This window comes from Ctenopharyngodon idella, chromosome 24, assembly GCF_019924925.1.
Source record: "Ctenopharyngodon idella isolate HZGC_01 chromosome 24, HZGC01, whole genome shotgun sequence".
NCBI classification, from domain to species: domain Eukaryota; kingdom Metazoa; phylum Chordata; class Actinopteri; order Cypriniformes; family Xenocyprididae; genus Ctenopharyngodon; species Ctenopharyngodon idella.
This window is the reverse complement of record NC_067243.1, coordinates 22,518,695-22,542,233: the sequence shown is the minus strand read 5'-3', so window position 1 is coordinate 22,542,233 and position 23,539 is coordinate 22,518,695. Positions and strand designations below refer to the sequence as shown.

The 23,539-nt window shown below is 42.2% G+C and overlaps 1 protein-coding gene across 50 annotated transcripts in view; it reads left to right on the top strand.

The window, feature by feature from the left end:
* The window catches only part of LOC127506632 (receptor-type tyrosine-protein phosphatase eta), a 222,914-nt gene that overhangs the window by 195,435 nt on the left and 3,940 nt on the right, over window positions 1-23,539 (top strand). For all 50 annotated transcript variants that reach the window (XM_051883207.1, XM_051883202.1, XM_051883239.1 and 47 more), the window contains 8 exons: window positions 20,338-20,446; window positions 20,538-20,582; window positions 20,777-20,864; window positions 20,993-21,083; window positions 21,605-21,678; window positions 22,200-22,334; window positions 22,437-22,553; window positions 22,675-22,835. In XM_051883207.1, the coding sequence (XP_051739167.1) occupies window positions 20,338-20,446; window positions 20,538-20,582; window positions 20,777-20,864; window positions 20,993-21,083; window positions 21,605-21,678; window positions 22,200-22,334; window positions 22,437-22,553; window positions 22,675-22,835 (820 nt within the window). The remainder of the gene's footprint in view (window positions 1-20,337; window positions 20,447-20,537; window positions 20,583-20,776; window positions 20,865-20,992; window positions 21,084-21,604; window positions 21,679-22,199; window positions 22,335-22,436; window positions 22,554-22,674; window positions 22,836-23,539) is intronic.

The following is a 23,539-nucleotide window of genomic DNA, read 5'->3' as shown; positions in this document are numbered from 1 at the left end:
TGTGTCTTTGAAAGTTACGTATTAATACCTACGTATTAACAATGAGACCAGGCTGATCAAACAGGACCCGTGCAGGACTCTGCCTTCAGCTACAGAAACCACTGAATATGTACTTGCTTTAAGCAGAAGACTGTACAGTAACACCTTAAGCCAAGTTTACACTACAGGACTTTAAACGTTGGCAGATCGCTGTGCTGTTCAGACTACGTGACTTGCTGTGGAGTCTTGAATTTGAAAATAGGTGTTGGGAGGAAATTAGATTAAATTTTAAATTCAATTTAATTAAAATTAAAATAACCCTTTCACACATAAGTTTAAAACATTCTGGCTGACCTCCCAGAGTTAAGGCGACTGTTATCTTAGAACGTTTCCCTTTATTGTTTCCATGACGACGCGTCATGCTTGTCAAGGGACACACTGCAGCCAGCCGGCCACACTGTATGACAGATGTATTGCTTTTCTCACCATGTCATCAACTATCTGATATTCCGATTCTCAAATATGTGCAAGTGAGCGTTTTGTCATTTAAAAACCTATGAAATGACCTTGATCTTAATATATAACGTGAATTCATCCATTTGTCCTCAAATACATGTGGCAGGTGAACTGGGAGAACAATAGAGTGAGTGAGCTTTATAGTTACTTACACAATGTGTATCTGATATGAATAAACGTCGGCAAATTATATTTGAATGCATTGTTATTGCTGCTTCTATAGACATCAGTGTATATTTCATTGGCTGTTGCGTCGCGACACGTGACACCACAGGATAGCGAGTCGGCCGACTATGGAAGGCCAAAAGGGCCAAAAACACGTGAATTTTAACACGTCAACAACACGTTAAATACGTGTATTTGATGTGTATTTCATGCGTGAAATACGCGTTAAAAATCTGTTTGAAGGGTCAGTGTCATTGGCTGCTGAAAACTTGGGTCAAACCATTTCTGTGAGCTTAAGGGGGTATACCATTCATATAATAGGATGCCACCATTTAACATGCTAGATCAGCTTATTCAGCCTTTTTTGTCGTCTGTTTTATATAACCTATAGAAATAATATATTTAAATTGCTGTTTTATGAAAAAATAGATTTAATTTTTCCACTTATGCCATTTTTTTTTTTTTTTTTTTTTAACAACGCCCTTACCGATAATAAAATGCTGCATTATAAGCTCACTGAACCCGAGTCTCTCTCAGCCATATGACCTGCAAAGTTTTTTCTCTGGTGTGTGTTGAGGTGGGACACTGAAGAAGATTGGTGTGTGACTTGAGATGATAGACCTGCACAGTTTTGTTCTGAAGAAATAGTGCAGGTTAGTCATACACAAATACAATTTTAAACTGATAATAATGTACGATACTGTCTCTGTGTTTGTGTCAGAACATGGGAGCGGAGCGCAAGCTCAAACCTTTGTGACATACTGGATCGAAAATATGTGAAATAAGTTATTTCTAGTCGACTAGTAGTAGTTCATTTAAGCCAATAGTTGACTAATCACATTTAAATTAATTTAATTTCTTAAATACTGGAGAGAATAAACCATAATAATGAGCGTTTACATAATATCTATATAGCACTCAAGCGCACGCATAAACCTTGCATTAAGAACAGGCAAAAGTTATGATTATGAATGTGACAAAAAAACAGCAAGGAGACATTTTAATTTTTTATTACTAAAATAATGTTTTCTCAATCAGTGTCGGTTGCAAAGATTGACATTGCTGACTCTCATCATCTCCGCAGAGATGCACATTCATTCGGATTAGGCCTACATAATCAGAGTAGCTTTTCGTTTTTAATTATTTCTTTTAAGACATTTCACGCTTTCTATAGATATATTTCTCATGTCTGTGAGGCAAGCAGCCTGTACGCTGAGTTTCGGTTCATTTAGCCTATAAGACGCGCTCCAGAGTGATCGCGCCCGCGCCTCCATTTCAGGATTATATTGTCTGCTATATTTGCTTCTTATTTATTAAATCCAGGCAATTGGTTGATGAAATATTGATTAAAATTAAGATACAATGTTTACAAAACGAAATTCAATTTAAAGAAAGGCTTTCTACAAAACAAAACTTAATGAAATGGTCAAAATCACGTCTGACCCACTCCATGTCTCCCGATATTGCGCATCTTACGATGTTTTCTATCTTAGTCACGCAGTTCACTTTTCATAATCAAATATTAAAAAATAACATTATAATAGGCCGTAATAATAAACGTATTTGGTTTCATTTTTAATGGCTACCAACACGTACAGTACAGAGACATTTCATGTCGTGAGCAAGAGCGGATCATTATGAGTCGAGTCGGATCGAGCATCATTTATTTTTAGACTTATCTGTTGGCCAGTTGTGGTCTGGGCTGGATTTCCCGATAATGTTGTCTCTTAGCGCGCTGCGAAGACGCTAAAGGTAGACCTTAACTGAAGACATACAGTTTCTAGGCGTGTTCCTCGAACTATCCCTTAGGAAGTTGCTTAAGGTATATCTTCTTAAGTGCGACGTTACCAGGTGCTGTCCATGGCGCTGGTGCTGAATTGGTTGATATCGATGGCTCGAGAATCGATAATTCACTCCATACAGGGGCTGCTTCACTGCATTATGTGAGAAATCAGTGTTGAATAGAAGCACTTCAGAAGTAGAAATTGCATTTATCAGGACTCATGGGATGCTATAAAATTAATCCAAATTGCAAACTAAGTCTATAAGTCTAAGGTGCGCGGAGCCACCATTAGCGTGAGTTAAGGCGACCATTATTTAATTCCATGGAGACGCGTCATGCAGCTGACAGACATGTAGGTATCGCGTTTATATCGTTTTTTCATTTTTGATTCAAAATATTCACAAACTTGTTAACTATATCATGAATTTTATTATATATTCCGATTGTAAAATATGTGGAAGGGAATGTGTTTTGTCGCGCGATGAGTTTGCACGGCAATTCAGAGCTGTCGGATTTACGAAATCTTCCCCGAAATACATAGTGTGGCCGGTGAACTGGGAGAAGAATAGAGTGAACTTTATTGTTTCATACACAATGTGTATCTGATATAAATAAAACACTTCGTCAAATTATATAATTGAAAGGGTTATTGTTGCAGCTTCCGTAGACATCAGTGTATGGAATTTGATTTTAACAAACTACAAATGTCTTTTTTATGCAGTAGCCTACTTAATTCAAATGTGTATTTAAATGTCTGAAACATAAAATAAACCTGATGAGGTTAAAAACACCGAATAGTTGTGATACATGACAAGTGCGGAGCTCGCGTCGGTCTCTGGCTCAGCGCCAAAGCACATTTGAATTTAGCAGTGAATCTTTGCATTTTATTCTTTGCCATAATCCTAATCGAACACTGGGTGTATTACAGCTTCAGAATTATATTCGTATTGACTGTCAACAATGATAAGGTATAGCTAAGAGTGGTCCAGACCAACCTTACGAAAGTTCATCCAGCCCTGTGCAGTAATTATTATTATTAGTTTTTTTCATGAACCATTAAACGTGGTAGTGTGACAATGCACACCGAGCCCATTTCCCAGCGCGATTTCTTGGCCGCCACAAAATTAAATTCTTTAAAATGGACATAAGTCCGTAAATATGACGCACTTGCCCTAACGAAAGCCACATTTTGAGCACGTTTTACTGTATCAGTCTTTTTTTAACTTGGCAAAAAGGGCAATGCACACAGCCATTCATGTCGTCACAGAGAATGCTTAAAAGCGGACATAAGGTCGTGATACTGCTCTATGAAAGTCAAATTTTCAGCAAACAGACCGTTATTAATTCATGCACATCCGTACTCTCATTTTCTGCATAATTTTGAGTTGACAAAGCTCTCATGTCCGCAGGACACGCCTTTGGAGAGAAATGCAACTTTCTTAAGAACTACATAATCAGGGAGGATCTGTTTTCGTTTTGAATTGCTTCTTTAAGATTAGAAATTTCGAGCTTTCAATAGATAATCTTAAATTTGTGGGGCAAATACGCTCAGTTTCGGTTCATTTAGGCTTATAGTGGCGCGCTCAAGTTCACATGGAGACAGACTTCAAAAAGCGCATCCTGATTGTTTTATTTTACAAAAGCACGTTTTTTTTTGTAGTTATTGTGAGTATAGGCCTACACAAATAGTAGATATTTACAGGGTTTTTTTTATATGGTTTTATGATGTATTACTCTTATTTGTACGGAGTAGGCCTATTTTAAGTTATAGGAGTTATTTTAAGTGATCGCACCGGCGCCTTCATAAAGCGCGCTAATTCTTTAACTTTCACCCTGGAGTTATCCGTGATTATTTGACAATGTGTGAATACTCATGTTTTGTTGTTCTGCTGTTTGTGCAAGCAAAAAAAAAAAAAAAAAAAAAAAAAGATGAAAAACGTTTGTATTGTTTGTCACAGACACTTGTCAATTTTATTTTTATTTAATCCTAATTTAACACTAATTTAACGGTTAATGGTCGGTTAACAAGTGTCGGTCATGTAAATTAACCGAAATTAGCATTCAGCCATTAAAAAATGAAACCAAATACGTTCTCTTTATGTTTAATTAGGCCTATTATGTTATGTTTTTAATATTTGATTATGAAAAGTGAACTGCATGACTAAGATAGAAAACATCATAAGATGCGCAATATCGGGAGACATGGAGTGGGTCAGACGTGATTTTGACCACTTCATTAAGTTTTGTTTTGTAGAAAGCCTTTCTTTAAATTGAATTTCGTGTTGTAAAAATTTTATCTTAATTTCATCAACCAATTGCCTGGATTTAATAAATAAGACGCAAATATAGCAGACAATATAATCCTGAAATGGAGGCGCGGGCGCGATCACTCTGGAGCGCGTCTTATAGGCTAAATGAGCCGAAACTCAGCGTATAGGCTGCTTGCTTCACAGACATGAGAAATATATCTATAGAAAGCGTGAAATGTCTACTTTTAAACGAAGTAATTCAAAACGAAAAGAAATAGGCTACTCTCTGATTATGTAGGCCTATCAGCTATCAGCAATGTCAATCTTTGCAGCCGACACTGATTCAGAAAACATTAATTTATTAATAAACAATTAAAATGTCTTCTTGCTGTTTTTTGTCACATTCATAATCATTACTTTATCCGGTTCTTTATGGGATGCTTTATGCGTGCGCTTGAGTGCTATAGCCTATAGCATATTACGTAAACGCTCATTGTTTATTCTCTCCAGTATTAAATTAATTTAAATGTGATTAGTCAACTATTGGCTTAAATGAACTACTACTAGTCGACTAGAAATAACTTATTTCACATATTTTTCGATCCAGTATGTCACAAAGGTTTGAGCTTGCGCTCCGCTCCCATGTTCTGACACAAACAAAGAGAGAGTATCGTACTTTATTATCAGTTTAAAATTGTATTTGTGTATGACTAACCTGCACTATCTCTTCAGAACAAAACTGTGCAGGTCTATCATCTCAAGTCACACACCAATCTTCTTCAGTGTCCCACCTCAACACACACCAGAGAAAAAACTTTGCAGGTCATATGGCTGAGACTCGGGTTCAGTGAACTTATAATGCAGCATTTTATTATCAGTAAGGGTAAGGGCGTTTAAAAAAAAAAAAAAAAGGCATAAGTGGAAAAATTAAATCTATTTTTCATAAAACGGCAATTTAAATATATTATTTCTATAGGTTATACAAAACAGACAAAATAAAAGGGCTGAATAATCTGATCGAGCATGTTAAATGGTGGCATCCTAGTAAATGGATGGTACACCCCCTTAAGCTCACAGAAATGGTTTGACCCAAGTTTTCGCAGCCAGTGACACTGACTCGTTCAAACAGATTTTTAACGCATATTTCACGTGTGAAATACACGTCAAATAAACGTATTTAACGCGTGAAATATGCGTTAAACACGCGTGAAATACACGTATTTAACGTTTTGTTGACGTGTTAAAATTCACGTGTTTTTGGCTCTTTTGGCCTTCCATAGCCGACAGCTCCAGATATTTAGCATGCTAGATTTTGTCTGGCGTCTGGAAAGTGTCGGCGAGGCGTCAGCGAGCCTTTTTGCGTAGTTCACACGTAAAGATTGGCGAGCGCCGATCACTCGCTGATTTTCCCCCGATCACAGGCCGACCTGTCGCAGAGCTCGTTAACTTGCAAATCGGGCTTAAAATCCTGTAGTGTAAACTTGGCATTAGGATCCCAGACTTTCTTAACACACGTAATTACAAATGCTATTTGAATTCCTAATTGGAATTCTTTTTTCTCCCTGTAACACAGAGCCAAATGTGATTGGGAATCTCACAGTGTCTGAAGTCACAACATTATCTGTGTTTCTGTCATGGAATGAACCGATTGGAAATAGATCTTTCTTTAAAGTTAAATGGACTAACAAAACAAAGGAAACTAGTAACACTTCCCACAACATCACTGATCTGACTGCTGGAGTCAATCTTACATTTACAAAACGATAAAAGGGAAATTATACATATATCTTTAAGACATGATAAGATTCGTAAATATTTTACGTTTTTTCGCTGTAAAAACGTAAGCATTTTTACGTTTTAGTGCCATAATTACGTCAATATTGTACGTTTTAGCACCTTTCTAAACGTACAAAAATGTACGTTTTGTGTCTTTGAAAGTTACGTATTAATACCTACGTATTAACAATGAGACTTTTGCGCTGCGTTTGCATACTTTATCACAGCTGAAGTGAAATAAATGCAATATTTGACTAATACACTGATGTTTCAGGGACGTTTTCATTCAATACTTTATGTACTGCTTACAGTGTCTATTTTACAAGAATAAAGTTCAACATAAGCATGTATCATTTAAATACCAATGTAGTGGGGTCTACGTTTTTTATCATTTTTATTTTTATAAACATGAGTATAACATCGCGACTACATGAAAAGAGCTTTAACTGTTATAAAAATACAGATTTGTGAGCATTAGTGGAACTGAAGGTGTGAAAATAAACACGAAACACACGTGATCGTTGTCATGCAGTGAATCCGGCAAATCGTGAAACAGCTCCTCAGGAGAAACTGCACTGGCTGACTCAGGCGGCTGATCTCGAATCGCTCTTGTGGTACTTTGAAGCCATACGTCACAGTCACATGGCGTCGGGGCTGTCACAAGTCGGAAAACATTTCTTACCGGCATGCACTGCTTCAAGTTCGATCTGTGCGGCGCTGCGTCAAGTGGAACAAGCCTAAAATGTTCACGTCCTGCGCCACGTTGTTTAAACAGCAAATGCACTTGCACCCATTTGTGCGTCCATGGGCGTGCTGGTCTGAAAACGATGTGTGTTCAGGCGCATTGTAGGCGCGTTGCTATTTTGAGGCAACTGAAATAGACTGCGCCATTGACCAACTGAAACCTAGTCTAGTCAATGGTGCAATATTTGTTTTATTTAAAGAGTGCGTTAGTAAGATGCGCCTATATGCGAGTGCACAACGCGCGTTCACTCTTATTATACACACAGGGACGCGCAGCAGCACACAAACATGCCAAATATTTAAAATAAAAGGATTACAATGTAAAAGATTATTATTGTGTGCATAAGCATAGAAATGTTTTGTTGGAATCCGGCTTGTCCCGTAGATGGTCTGCTCACGCGCTTTAACCTCACGCACGAGTAGATCCGTTTCCTCACTATAGATGCGTTCAGTTTTTCAGCTTGCAAATCCGCCATGGGGCGAGTGCAACTGGTTTTTAAAGGGAATGGGAGATGAGACTCTGACTGGTTTATTTCACGTTACGCCCAAAACGCACCCATTACTCATTAAAAGAATAGGGACAACCCAGTTAGACCATATATGCGCCAGGCGCGCTGACCATTTTTCCCGTCGTTAAACTAGCAAAAGTGGATTCGGACACGCCCTTAGTGCACTTGCGCCTTGCGCTTTAGACCATGCGCTTAGATCGTTAAAATAGGGCCCAGTAAGTTTAAACTCATTGTCTTCTGACCCACCAATAGTTTTTGGCTAGAAAATTGTAAAAGCACTAGAATTATCCCCACGTCCACCACCACTCATTTGCTCCCTTTTAGTAAAAGGACATTTTTCATAAACCAAATACATCCTAACATTCTTATCATTGCTGATGCCTTTTCTATCTATATAGCCTGAAAAAGTTTTCAATGCAAATTTTAATCGCCAAATGTTCCTAATTTTTACAACAATTACAACATCCTCTGTTTCACTAAACTGGACTAAACCAAATGGTCAAAGCTCCCGTTACCATGTAGAATATGAAGATAAGAATGTGACTACTGAGAACACTTCTATCAAAATAAATTATCTAGTTTCTGGAGCACAGTACACATTAATGAAACTTCTCAACCTTTAGCTACAAAAACCATTGAATATTTACTTGCTTTAAGCAGAAAACATTACAGTAACTCCTTAGGATCCCAGACTTTCTTAACTCTAGTCTAATTACAAATGCTATTTGAATTCCTAATTGCAATTCTTTTTTCTCCCGCAACACAGAGCCAAATGTGATTGGGAATCTCATAGTGTCTGAAGTCACAACATTATCTGTGTTTCTGTCATGGAATGAACCGATTGGAAATAGATCTCTCTTTAAAGTTAAATGGACTGACAAAACAAAGGAAACTAGTAACACTTACCATCACATCACTGATCTGACTGCTGGAGTCAATTACACATTCTGCATCACTGCTGTGGCAGCAGATATTTCAACAGAAGGCAACGCTATCTGCATCTCACAATATACAAGGTATGTAAAATTATAAAATATCTGTTGCTTGCTACATAGTATGTTTAAACTCACTGACTTCTGACCCACCAATATTTTTTTGTCTAGAAAATTGTAAAAGCTACAAGCAGAAAATGTTAGTAACTCAAGCAGTAACTCCTTAGGATCCCAGACTTTCTTAACTCTAGTCTAATTCGAGTCATTCAACAGTGCTCTCATAGTTACAGTTGTTAGAGCCTTCGAGTCATCTCCCATCACATGTGTAATCCACGTTTTGAGACTCTCCCAGTCTTTACTGTAGATACAACTTATATATATGCCACTTAAATAGACAGATACAAGTTCAAAATCTGATCCCTTATTGTGTTAAAAACCTATCACTCAAGAATCATCATGTCTGTCTGCTATCGCTCTTGATTAGCTAAAAGTGCGGGCTCGTCGGCAACGTAAACACCAACACCAGCCGACTCTGCAGTGGGCGTGTGTGTTTATTATTAGGCTTGTTCGACTTGATGCAGCGCTGCGCAGACCGATCGGCATCTGACTTGAAGTAATGCATGCCGGTTAGATATTTTGTCTGACTTGAGACAGCACCGATGCCATGTGACTGGGACGTACGGCTTCAAAGTACCGTGAAAGTGATTCGAGAGTAGTCGGCTGAGTCAGCCAGCGCAGCTTCTCCAGAGCGGCTGCACAAGCTCTGATGACGACACAGCTGTTTCACGATTGGCTGGATTCACTTTGGATTTCTGGAACTTCACCAGATACTTGCGTCTTTGCAAAGAGGGCAAGGTAAAACATCACCACCAGAGCCTGCCTGCAGGGACCATCCCACCTACCCTTCCCTTGTCAAGTCAAGAACAAGACACTCCACTGGCTCCCACGCTCAAGCGAAGGTTAAGAAGGAGGAGGGCAGTCAAGTCCGCTCCAGTCATTGCAGAGCCTGTCAAGTCAACCACTGTCATCTCCCAAGCAGTCAAGTCAACCACTGTCATCTCCCAAGCAATCAAGTCAGTTCCAGTCACTTCTGAGTCAAATGAATCAGATTCTGCCATTCCTGAATCAGCTGCATCCACTTCTGTTATTCAGGAACCAGTCAAGTCAAGCACAGTCATCTCTCAGTCCATCAGGTCAGTTCCAGTTACTTCCCAGTCTGAGTCAACTCCTGTCGTTCAAGAAACAGTCACGTCTACTTCTAAAGAGCCAGAGAAGTCTACCACAGTCATCTCTCAGTCTAAGTCTGTTCCTGTCATTTCTGAGCCTGCTGGATCCGTTTTTGTTACTGCTGAGTCGATGAGGTTAACTGCTATGCCGTCTGTGTTGGCCGAGTTAGCTGCAGATACTACAGATGCGGTCAAGCACATAACATCGACCCATCGAGAGCGGAGGAAAGGAGAGGACTGTGCTGTGCAGTCTAATACCCTTCATTCTAAAGCCCCAAGCACAGCGGTTTCTGAAACATCTAGTCCAGTGGAATCAATTTCAAGACCGCTTGGCATCCATGTCACACCAGAAGTGGATGTTCTAGCCAGCCATGTCCTGCCCATGGAGACCTCTAGTGTGACTCCAGAGCCAGTCAAGTCAACCGCTGTCTTTTCTCAGGTTACCAAGTCAGCCACTCCTGAGTCTGTTGAATTAACCACTGTCTTTCCAGTATCAGCCAAGAGTTTTCCTGTTATTCCTGAGCCTGTCAAGTCAAGTGTTGTCCCTCAGTCAATTAGGTCTGTTCTTGTTACTTCAGAGTTTGCTGAGTCAGCTTCATTCACTGCTGAGTTGACAGAGGTCACTGCTGTTCCGCCTGAGGTGGCCAAGTTAGCTGCAGATACTACAGAGGTGGTCAGGCACACACCATCAACCTGTCGCAAGCATAAGAAGAGAAAGGCCCATGCAGAGCAGTCTACTATCTTCCAATCTCAAGCTCCAAGTCCAGTGGTCCGAGAAAACCCAAGTCTGAGTGCCCTGAACCCTGAGGTCCTGGAGGACCCAATTCTGATGGTCTCAAATCCAGTGGTTACTGAGGTATTAAGTCCAGTGAAGTTTTCAAAGCCACCTGCCAGTGATGTCATGCCCTCAGAGACAGTTTCTGCCAGCCCTGTTATGTTCACAGAGGCCTCTTGTCAGTCAATGCCTGCTGTTATGGCCAAGGAGGCCATTACCAAGCTGCCTTTTCTGAAAGTCTTACAAGTCTTATGTCCACAGTGAAGATTCCTGTCAGTCCTGTCATGTCCACAGTAGAGATTCCTGTCAGTCCTGTTGTGTCCACAAAGTATGAAATTCCTGGAAGTGGAATTCCAGAGTCCACTCCAAAGAGATCAGTCCCAAGGCCTGCTCTGTTGAGAGCAGTTCCCCATCCTGCTTCAGATGAGGTTGTTCCTGAGCTCGCTGAAGAGAAAGCTGTTCCTAAGCCTGTTGCTGTGAAGGCTGAGATTGAAACTGTTTCAGTGGAGGATGCAGTCTCAGAGCCCACTCCAGAAAGAGCAGCCCCAGAGCCAGCTCTGGTAAGATCAGTTCCCAAGCCTGCTTCAGAGGAAATTGTTCCTGAGCCTGCTGCAGAGAGAGCTGTTCCTGAGCTCGCTGCTGAGAAAGCTGTTCCCGAGTCCGCTCCCGAAGGAGATGCAATTCCTAAGTCCGCTCCAGAGAGAGCATTCACAGTGCCCGCTCCAGCTCCAGAGAGAGCATTCACAGAGCCCGCTCCAGCTCAAGAGAGAGTGTTCACAGAGCCCGTTCCAGCTTCTGTTCGAGTAGTCGCAATGCTCGCTCTAGCTCTAGAAAGAGAAGGTCCAGTGTTGGCTCCGGCCCCTGAGCACGGTCCAGTGTTGGCTCCAGCCCCTGTATACTGTCCAGTTTCGGCTCCAGCCCCTGAGGACAATTTTGAGTTTATATCCAAGTTTGATCCTGCAGTTTCAAAGGGCACCCCAGAGTCTGTCTCCAATCCTGTTTCCAGGACATTCACCTTCACTGTCAGTTCAGCCATTGCCCCTGATTCTGCCACTGTCTCCAAACTCAGCTGGAAATCCAGACCGGTGAGGCCAGTCCCTGTTTCTAAAGGTGCCTCCAGTTTTCACCCCTCCCATTCCACCCTCTGTATTTTCTGGTTGCTATGGTCCCCCTAAGCCAGCACCACCCTGGTCAGCCCCGAATTATTCCCATGGATGTTCCCGCCTCCTTGTTTCCAGTTACCACGCCCTCTTGTTTAGTCGTTGTTCAGTCCTCGTTAGTCTGAGTGTTGTCACCTGTTCCTCATGTTCTTTGCTCCCTTTATATTGTGCCCTCTTTCCCTCATGTCTTTGCCAGTTCGTTAAACCAGTCTCTCAGCTTGCCTGTCATTGTGCCTCATCCCTTCCTATTGTTTGGACTGTGTTCACCTCCTCACCTCAATATCTTGTCTAACGTCTTGTCAATAAACCTGTAACACTTATCCTGCGTTTGAGTCCTCCCTCATAGATCCCTGACACATATAGTATTCAATGAAAATGTCTCTGAAACATCTGTGTATTTGACAAATATAGCATTTATTGCACTTCAGCTGTGATAAAGTATGCAAAGGCAGCGGGAGCGTCACTACGGGAAGCAGAAAGTGTCCAACTCTACGTCTCCATTTTCAGCTCCTCCCCGATTGCACATTACAACTCTCACTGATCGGTTACATCCAGCCGCAGCCGATGTCGAACACACCTATTGTCATGGTGACTGGTTGGATGTAGTATATGTACATTTGGGTTTTGTTTGTTAACCAATTAGCCAATCAAATTTAGTTGTTTAAAAACCGCCAAACTGACCTCAAATCAGCTAAAATTTTGTCCACCTGCCCAAACCATTTTTTACCTACACAATCAAATTCAAAACCACACAACTGGGCAGAAACCCACCCAATCTGACAATAATGACCCTGTTACTCACCCATAGTTCAAGCAGGGTTGCCAGGTCCACATTTTTTTTTCCTACCTACACCAAACATTATTGTAGTGAGCCTTCCATCAAATAATCACAAAAAGCTTTGTGCTTTGTTACTTGTGATAAGAAACAATGTCTCATCTTTCAAATTCTGTCCATTTTATGAAATTCAAAATGTGTAGTGAGAGATCGCTGTAGCGCCTCAGTTCAAGCAGCAGCGTGGAGCACGTGTCATCTCATCTTTTTTAATACAAGTTAGTTATAGCTTGAAAAAAAACATGCATACACATCAATAGGTATGTTGAAAGATATAGTACAACTTATCAAAATGTATCATGTCTTATGTATTCGTTCAATCAGTCATCTTATGTGCAACTGAGTTCTATACAAACATTTCTGAGTGTAACTATTATATCTTAAAAAGAACAAAAAAACAAAACAGGTAAATATATATGTGTGGGTAGCAACAATAGGGGTCCCTATACTAAACTCCACAGCTACTAAACTGTATCTCCTCAATGAGCATTCTCCTCATTGAGAAAGGAAGATTTTTTAATTCTTTTACGGCTGAGTAAACGTGGTTGTTAACATTGGGTAGCGTTCTCCTTCTCATTGAGAACGGAACACAATGGGGACCTCATCCTATCCAAAGGGGGAGGTTAGTATGTGGAAACACATCCTAAGGATTCACCAAATGGGGAGTACTACATAGGGAAGAGTACTTGTGGACTGCTCCACCTGAAAAGGGGGAGACTACCAGCCACAATGACTGATGATGGAGCTAGCACCGTCCAGGGGAAGACATAGGATTCACTGATAGGGAAACCAATCAGAGGAATAATACATCATATGCGGTCACCATTAGGGAACCACTACATATGGAGCACTAGCCAGAGTTATATTCTCATGTAGAATCCTCTAGGAACAACTGTCACACTTTCAGGTGTGTGCTTAGCAGACAAACAGAAAGATAAAAATCCAATACGAAGTTTAATCCACACAGGCAAAGTGATCCAACAAAAGCTGATAAACACACCATAACATAAACGTGACCAGACAAACACCAGATGAACAGGAGGAACTTAAATACACAATGGTGATTAACTAAACGATGAACAGCTGTGATGATAGTTAGTGTCCATGGTAACAGATGAGTGGCAGGAAAATCAAACAAAGGAACACAGGAACTGAAGAAATACAAAATAAAAGTACATGAACAAAACTTAACTGAACATAATGGTGACAGAACGTGCGACCTCACGCCGTAGCTGAAAAATAACAGAGGGAAGTGTAGCATCTGGACCAGACACACAATTATTTATTTTATTTAATGAATAATCCAGAAACTCTCTCTCACAAGTTCTGCTAACCCATCCCCTACAACTGCAACACACAGGCAGAATAGGTGTCCTGTCCCTGTTTTATTGCCGTCAGGAATGTGCAGAGACTTGTGACTTAATTCTTTCTGAAGAAGGACAAATAAACCCTTTCAATCCTATATATATTCTATATATAACCACGCGAGAAATGTATAAACGTGTATCCAATTTTCCCCTCTTATGATTTTCTTTTACAGGGTTTGGCCTATGTATTAATTCTTTCTTTTGAACTCCTGTGTATTAATGTTTCAGAGTTGCATACTACTGTATGGTTAACTAAAATCACACGGGTAGCATGTTTGGTATAAATGGACTCCAACTTTAATTTCCCATTTGGTAATTTATGTTACATGCTGCTAACTCTGTGACACATTAGTATTACAAGAATCTTTAATAGTTTCTTCTCCATCTGTAACCAATTCAGTTACATGCACACTATCTGCTTTAGACAAAGATCGTAAACTGTCCTGTCGGAAGCTCAAGTATGATTGGCCACTGACTGAGAAGAGGAATGGCCAGCACCGGACCTTAAAAGCCAGCGCACAATGCTCCTCCCTCTCTCTCTTGCTTCAACGGACTGATGCCCTGCAGGGCGACCTCTTCAGGTCAAGGACTGTGGGCCTGTCCTGCACCCCCAGCCATGTGCTTGACTAGAAGAGAAAGAACTCTTTCCTACTACAAGAGTCAAATTAACAGCTTAAGTTGTTTCATATTTCTTCATCCAATGCAGAAGATATTGATTACAACTTCGGACCAAACCATCAAGGATTTCTCCTCAGCCTGCAGATCTGATGCTCCTTAACAGTAAAGGCATTTTGCAAGTATTGTACATTTTGAACACTAAACAGCGGTTTAGTATTAATTTGTGAACCACCTTTGTTAGCAAAGGTGCTTTATTACTGAGAACACTGATGGTCCTTTTCCTGCTTGTTTTTGACTATCTCCCTAGCTCCTCCTGTTTCCCACTTCCGGTTTCACTCTATCATTTATCCTTTTATCCATGTACGTGTGACTGGTGTGTATGTATGTATGTGTTTGTTAGTTTAGCTATGTGTTCGTGATTTAGTTAATAAACTTGTGCACAATACATATTTGGTTCTGACTCCCTGTCTGCAATAGATTGGCTCTTAAATGATCAGATCTTATTACCAGCTCTAAGCTCTAAATGCTATGAAAGAACAAGTTTCTGTGGCCATGAAAAATACCATTCTCTTGTAATTAATTAATAATCAATACTGAGTGTTCACAGGATGAACTGATGTATTGATTGTAATTTCAATGTAGCTACATCAAGTTAATCTGATTAACTGATTCAAATATTCATAATCATAATTAATAATCATAATGAGTTATGAATAATTATTAATATTTCCCCTTTGAGCTAATATCACTACAGAAGGATGGAGGAGGCTTAGGAGGTGGACAAAGGAGTGGTGCAGGGATGGTAACAGGGGAAGGCAAAGGGATGGTGGTCAGCACATCGGAGGAGGGTGACCAAGGAACGACGACGAAACCCCGGCAGCAAAGATGTATAATGTCCAATGGCACAGACCCAGAGCTTCCCAGTGCTGACAGCCCATGGCAGAGTCGAGGGAGGGAGGAGCCAAGATGTAGATGCTGTGGCAGTCAACATCTGGGGCCTGACTGATGGAAACAAAGCCGATGGATCCACTGGCACAGATGGAGGGCAAATGGAGCTGCGCGTCGTCGCAGGTTCTGGAGACCTGGGCACAGCCACGGCGACGAGCATCGGAGGTGGAGCCAGTGCACCTGAGGACTGGGGCAATGCCTGAGGATGGCAGCAAGACTGAAGGGAAGGTGTCACGGGCGTCTCTCCCCTGGTCAGATTCACGTCGGGGTTCCACTTCCGGGGCGATGGTGAGTCCTGTCCTCTCTTCCTCAGGCTCTGGCTCACTCACTGCAGTGGGTTGACCCTCAACATCTGCGGGGGGCACACACAATTCCTTTATGGTCATATGGGATGAAAAGGGTTCTGGGCTGTGCTCTGGATTGGGACGCGACACTCTCCAGACACCTAATGACGGTTTCCCTCTAGTCCAGTCCTGTGGTGTCTGGGAAGTCAATGGGGTGGTTGAAGGTAGCCTTGATCCGGAACAAGGTCTTCAGGGTCTCATCATCAAGGGATCTGGTGACAGCATAAACATGACCAGACAAACACTAAATGAACAGAAGGAGCTTAAATAAACAATGATACTGAACTAAATGATGAACAGCTGTAATGATAGATAGTGTCCATGGTAACAGATGAGTGGCGGGGAAATCAAACAAACGAACACAGGAACTGAGGATATATAAACTGAAAGTCCATGAACAAAACAAAACTGAACATAATGGTGACAACAACACTGGGCCAAATATTGGGCTGATTTTTGACATTGTTCTGGCGGTGATCTGTTTTCTTTTCATCATCAATTTCATTCTCTTCATCTGTCTAAAACTGTTTATGATCATAAGACTTTTTTCTATTGCAAAATGATGTTCATGACAATTAACACACCAAGAAACAATTGCGTATTTTAATGTGAAAAAAAATGCCTAATTTATTTTACTCACAGAGCCTGGCATCATAATGAACCTCACAGCTGATGATATTACGACATGCTCTGTTTTACTAAACTGGACTAAACCAAATGGTCAAAGCTCCCATTATTGTGTAGAATATGAAGACAACAATGTGACTACTAAGAACACTTCTATCAAAATAAATGATCTGATTTCTGGAGCACAGTACACATTCAAAGTGTTTACAGTTGCAGCTGATCATGTGACCGATGGGAGATTCAATCAGATTTCACTATATACCAGTAAGACCTATGGAGCCCCACACATGACATGCAAGAAAAAAATAAAATAGTGCGAACGATTTACTAATTTGTTCCCTCAATTTACTAAATTGTGCGCGCGATTTACTAATTCGCTCCCTCGATTTACTAAATTGTGCCCATGATTTATAAATCGAGGGAACGAAATAGTAAATCGTGTGCACGTTTTAGTAAATCGAGGGAACGAAATATAAATCGTGCGCATGTTTTGGTAAATCGAGGGAACAAATTAATAAATCGTGCGCACGATTTAGCCTACTATTTTTTTTCCTGCATGTCATGTCCGGGGCTCCTTAAAGACCTTTGTTTGGACGATTAATTTCAATGAGCAATCTGCTGAAAATTCAGCCTTTTGCTTGCTTTTAGCAGAAAACTGTAAAGATACATTTTATGTTCACAAACTCACTGAGCTCTTGCTTAAAAGTTCCTCAAATTTTCCTAACATTTATTTCAATCATAACAACTGTTTCTTTATAGGGAACGTCTTGGTTACGTATGTAACCTTCGTTCCCTGAAGGAGGGAACGGAGACGTGCGTCAGTAGTGACCGACGAATTGGGATATCGCAAGAGAGCCCCATCAGCTTCGAGTGAAACTAAAACAAGTCATATGGAATTGCAGTGCGATATTTGCATAATGCGCACCGCCCCCGCCAGGTGGGTATAAATGCGGAAGCGGATGCAATCGCACTCTGTTTTTCACTGAGGAGACAACCTTGAGTCTGCAATACAGTGAAGGCACAGGAACTGTGGTGATGGGACTTACGTCTCCGTTCCCTCCTTCAGGGAACGAGGGTTACATACGTAACCGAGACATTCCCTTTCAGTCGGTCACGTTCGACGTACGTCAGTAGTGACCGACGAATTGGGATCCCAAATAAAACGCCACAGTTACTGACCCCTTCCAGCGCCCAGCGTAAGCTCCAGCCACCCGGCGCACCTTGGGGCGGAGAAGGGGGCTAGCTTACACAGAGAGAGTCTACTGCGGGAAATGCATATTTGCGTAGGCCCCAGGGCCAGCTGTGTGCCAGAGCATCCGTGCCGAGAGTGCCCTCAGTCAGGGAATAAAACAACAGGCAATGGGCTGTGTCCGGAGAGGCAAACAGATCTATCTGTGCGACCCCGAAACACTGCCAGATCAGCTGGACCAGCTGGGGATGGAGTCTCCATTTGCCCAGAAGCGGAGGCTGCCGTGAGAGCTCGTCGGCTGCATGGTTGAGCACTCCTGGGACGTAAATGGCATGAAGCGACCTCAGATGCTTCTGACTCCATAGCAAGAGATGGCGGGCAAGTTGTGACATGTGACGGGAGCATAGACCACCCTGATGGTTGATGTACGCAACGGTCACAGTGCTGTCCGAGCGGACCAGTACATGCTTGTCTGACAACAGCTCCTTGAAGCGGCCCAGTGCAAGACAATTCGAGGCAATTGATATGCCAATGCAGTTGGAGCCCTGTCCACAAACCCAACACTGCATGCCCATTGTACGTGGCTCCCCACCCGGAGGCAGAGGCATCCGTGGAGACCACAGCATGCCTGGACACTTGTTCAAGGGGAACTCCTGCCTGCAGGAACAAAGGGTCCGACCACTGAGTGAGGGTACGACAGCAGTTCGGTGTCACGTGGACACGGAACGTACCGTGTTGCCACGCCCATCTCGGGACCCGGTCGTGAAGCCAGTGCTGAAGCGGCCTCATATGAAGCAATCCGAGCGGCGTGACTGCGGCTGCGAATGCCATATGCCCCAGGAGCCTCTGAAAAAGTTTCAGTGGGGCCTGTCTCAGGACCGCTTCCTCGTTCTCTTGCCACCTGGCTTGGCTGGGGTCTGAGCGGGCTGGGCGCTGCGTCCGCGACCGGCTCCCTGCTGTCTGGTGGGTGTAGGCTGCTGCTTTGCAGACTTAGCAGGGGTGGAGGACGACGCAGGCGCGCAGCTCCCCCAGCAGCTGTTGGTCAAGACCACCCTGGGGCATGTCCTTGAGCGCTTTGGCCTGGTAGACCTGAAGCAGGGCCATGGCATGCAAGGCAGATGCGGCCTGTCCGCAGGTTCTGTAAGCTTTCTCCGTCAAGTTCGATGAGAATTTACAGGCCTGGGATGGGAGACAGCGGCCGTCGGACACAGTTGCATTGCGACGGCTCGCTCGACTGGGGGGATCCCAGCGTACCCCTTAGCCTCCCTGCCATCCAGAGTGGTGAAGGAGGAAGAGGGACCAGGCCTGGCACGAACGCTATACGGCGTTCTCCATGACTTGGTCACCTCCTCGTGCACCTCCGGAAAGAAAAGTACCGGGGCGGGACGCTGAGGACCAGCGCGGGCCGCCCCAAGAAACCAATCGTCCAGCCGAGAAGAATGCGGTGGAGGATTCCAGACGAACCCGACCTTCTTGGCGGCCCGGGAAAGCATAGCTGTCAACTCGGGATCAGGCTCGGGATCAGGCTCGGGCAACGCTACGGTCCCGGAGGGAGGCAGCGCGGCCGAGTCTTCATCTCCCGAGGACTCCAGCTCACCTTCCAATGCCGCGATTGACATCTGCTCATCCGCCGGTGCACCGAAGGAAAAGGATGGTTGTTCCGTAGAGGGACCAGCACGATTCTCCGGCAACACCATAGGCTGCAGTGTTGTTGGGGGGAAAGGGGCCCGCGGAGTGGAGCTCAGCGGGGAAGCCCTAACCGTGATCCTCAAGTCACCCTTCCTACACGCCGACGCGACCGGAGCCAGAGAAAACGGCTGAACGGGGCATAGGGGAGGGGACCCCCGCTCCCTGAGAACCAAGGAACAAGAGTCTAGACCTCAACACTGAGATAGTCATGTTCCCGCAGTGAGAACATGAGCTATCCACAGAAGCTGCCTCAGCATGCTGAACGCCCAGGCATGTGACACAGCGATTGTGACCGTCAGCGAGGACCAGGGAACGACCACATCCATTAACGCACAGACGAAATGACATCTTGAAAAAGATGCAGGGTTCATCTGAGAAGCTCTTTTAGAAGGGGGAAATTCAGCTCTTGTTCTTTGTGCTAAAGCACACAGGGAACAGCCACGATGTGACTGCAGGTACACCACTCCCTGAGTCACACGCACAGAGGAACCGGCCCAAATCGCAAACCAAACAGGGCAGAAAACAATGCTGTGAAAACAGCAGTTGAGAGCTGTATAATAGCTTGAGGAAGCTCACTCCGTGAAAGCTTGCGGCTTTGCTGTAGGGTGCCTTAACACCAGCACTACAAACAAAGGCTCTTCACAGGCTTGAGAAGTTCACTCTCAGTCAATAGCACAACAGGTTGGCTCCGAAGCGAAAGACAGAGTGCGATTGCATCCGTCCATATTTATACCCACCGGGAGGGGGCGGTGCGCATTATGCAAATATCGCGCGCCAATTCCATTGGCTTGTTTTAGTTTCACTCGAAGCTGATGGGGCTCTCTGGCAATATCCCAATTCGTCGGTCACTACTGACGTACATGACTGACTGAAAGGGAACATTTAATAATTTACCATATTCTCATGTAGAATCCTCTGGGAACAACACTGGGCCCAATATTTGGCTGATTGTTGGCATAGTTGTGGCTGTGATCTGTTTTCTCTTCATCATCTCTCTTATTTTCATCTATTCAAGAAGGTGAGCTGCCAGTATGATTATTAGATAGAGCTCTAGATTCAAAAGTTACCCAATTTTATTGTATTAACATTTCTCTATTACTCTGTTCCAGTCAAAAAAAGAAACAATGCCCCGACTTCCCTTTACACATTATTAGGTAAATTTGTATGATATTTATAGTTAAATATTTACTTGGTAATGAATTCATTTTTTCCTGTTTCCAGAGATAAAAGATAACAAAATTATTTATTATTATTAATTCACGTTTTTCATCATATTTAATATAATGATTCTTTTTTTCTATTTTTGTTACATGTTTTTACAACTGATTCTTTGTTTCATGGCACACAGTAAGATTGCTTCGAGAATAGAAGATTATGAAGATTACTTTATTAGGAATCATGCAGATTCCAACTGTGGTTTTGCTAAAGAGTATGAGGTACAGATGGGAAACAAATTTTTTTTTTAAAAAATTATGATACTATGATAATATATTTAAACAGCTGTGCAGATTTACATCATAGTGTTATTAATGTCTAGGTCTAAATAAGTGCTGTGTTGTTGCAGGAATTGAAATCTGTTGGAACGGCACAGCCAAGGAAAGATGCCCTGGCTTTTGAAAACAAGACGAAGAATCGTTACACTAATGTGTTACCATGTAAGCAGACCAACTATTGCATATTGTAAAAAAAAATGTGGCAAGAACTTTTAAAAAATGGCTAGCTCCAATCTGATTAGCTGGTTGTTATGCAGTTTCCAGCTAGAAAATGATGACTTTCTGACCAATGCAATGAAAATACCATCAGAAACTTACACCGTTACTTTTGTTGCAGCAAAAGTAAACAAAAGCGAAGTTAAAAAAAATATATAAAAAAAACATAAATAAATTTAAAAAATCATATTAAGTACACAATAAATGTGCAGGGGAGACTGGCATGAAATTGTAAATTAATTAATTTGTGAATTAAGTACCTAATATATTTTAATTTTATATTTCTCCAGCCCTATAGTCTTATAAAGAAGTGAACAGCTGTTGCTTAGACAGTATAATTGGGAAGTTATTGCTCAGAATAAGCTACAATGTGCCTTTATACCAAATCAGATTTAGGCCTATACTTTTACATTTTTTACTGAATAAGTACTGTCTGATACTAATTGCATCATGTTTGCCCTTATGAGATGATGCTTCAAGAGTGAAGTTATCAATGTGTGGCAACCCCTTTGATGACTACATCAATGCCAGCTATATCCCAGTGAGTACATATACAGAATGGAAATTCCAGTATGTCACAACGTGACTATTGTATGTTGCATCTATGCATGTTTTTCACTTAAAGAGTTAGTTCACCCAAAAATGAAATACCTGTCATTAATTACACACTCTCATGTTCCAAACCCGTAAGATTTTTTTCTTCGGAACACAAAGAAGATCTTTTTTAATAAAATCTGAGAGCTTTCTGTCCCTCCATTGACAGTTTACACAACTACCACTTCCAAACCCCCTGAAAGCCAGTAAAGACATCATTAAAGTAATCCATGTGACTCCAGTGGTTTAACCTCAGTTTTATGAAGCGACATGAGTGCTTTGTTTGTGCAGAAAGCTCTCAGATTTCATTAAAAAGATCTTCATTTGTGTTCCGAAGATGAACGAAAGTCTTACAGGTTCGGAATGACTTGATGGTGAGTAATTAATGACAGGAAAATTCTGTCATTAATTACTCACCCTCAAGTTAATTTTTGGGTGAATTAACCCTTTAAAACATTTTGTGGTCAGGGCTACAAGTCAAGAGAAGAGTTTATAGCTGCTCAGGGTCCATTGTCCATCACAGTAAATGAATTCTGGAGAATGATCTGGGAGAAAAACATCTACACCATAGTGATGCTGACCAAATGCAACGAGCAGGGAGAAGTGAGTTCAAAATTTAGTACTGAAATATTATTAGTCACATTGAAGTGGTGAAATGAGAAAATGTAAATGCGACGTAAAGCTAACCAGCACTGTTTTCTACAGGTTAAATGTGAGAAGTACTGGCCATCTGGGACTAATCATTATCATAATATCTCAGTGACGACCACTTCAGAGATAACACTGGAGAGCTGGACCATAAGAGACTTCGGAATCAAAAATGTAAAGCAATACTTCCTGTACCTAATATCTTCTTTTGTTCTTTCAGTAGCATAAAGGAGTAGAGTATTTTTGTTGTTGTTTTAAAATCAGTAATACAATAATATGATTGGCAATACTATAGGAGAAGACAGAAGAAACTCGTAATATACGCCAGTTCCACTTCACAGCGTGGCCGGATAATGGAGTTCCACAGACCACTGAAGTCCTCATTGATTTCAGGCAGCTGGTGAGAAAACACATGGACCAGTACTCACGCCACTCTCCAACTGTGGTGCATTGCAGGTAAACTAACTAGATATGAGGTTGTTATAAAATAGCGTTTATGAATTTATATTACTGTCATGGTTGCAGGAGTAGGAGACGTGGTTAGGATCTAAATGCAGCTTTTTTAGGAAAAGAGTAGATAACACAGGAATCAAGAAGAAGAACAAGAAGATAATTCAAGGCAAATGCCTAAACTGTGTCAGAAGAAAACAAGACTTCAGGTGGGTGTTGCCTGTAGAGGGCAGCAGTGTCAAGAAATGAGGGAGGGCTAGATCCATGGGTAGAAAACAGATCCTGTCTTCAAGGCAGTCAAGAAAAAAAGGGGGCAGCTGGAGGAACTGGAAATTGTGCTGAAGGTCGGAGGACCAAAGTGGAGACGGAGGATCGGACGATCAAGGTCGAACCAATGGGATGGAGGACCAAGTGAAGCCCAAGGACAAGACCATAAGCGGAGTGGGCTCCAGGAAACTGAAGTGGACTCTGTAGTGGGCTTAAGGGAAATTGAAACAGATTCTGAGGTGGGCTCTTGGAAACTGGAGCAACACTGCAGGAGGACTGGAGCGGACTCTGGAGTGGGCTCTGGGGCTGGAGCAAGGTCTAGAAAAACTTGGAATGGGTTCCAGGAGGATTGGAGCAAACTCTTGTCTGTATAGGCCTCCATTTTTGCTGTACCTTGCATGCATTCCTGTCTGTTCTGTTTATGCAGGTTTTCTTCAACTATC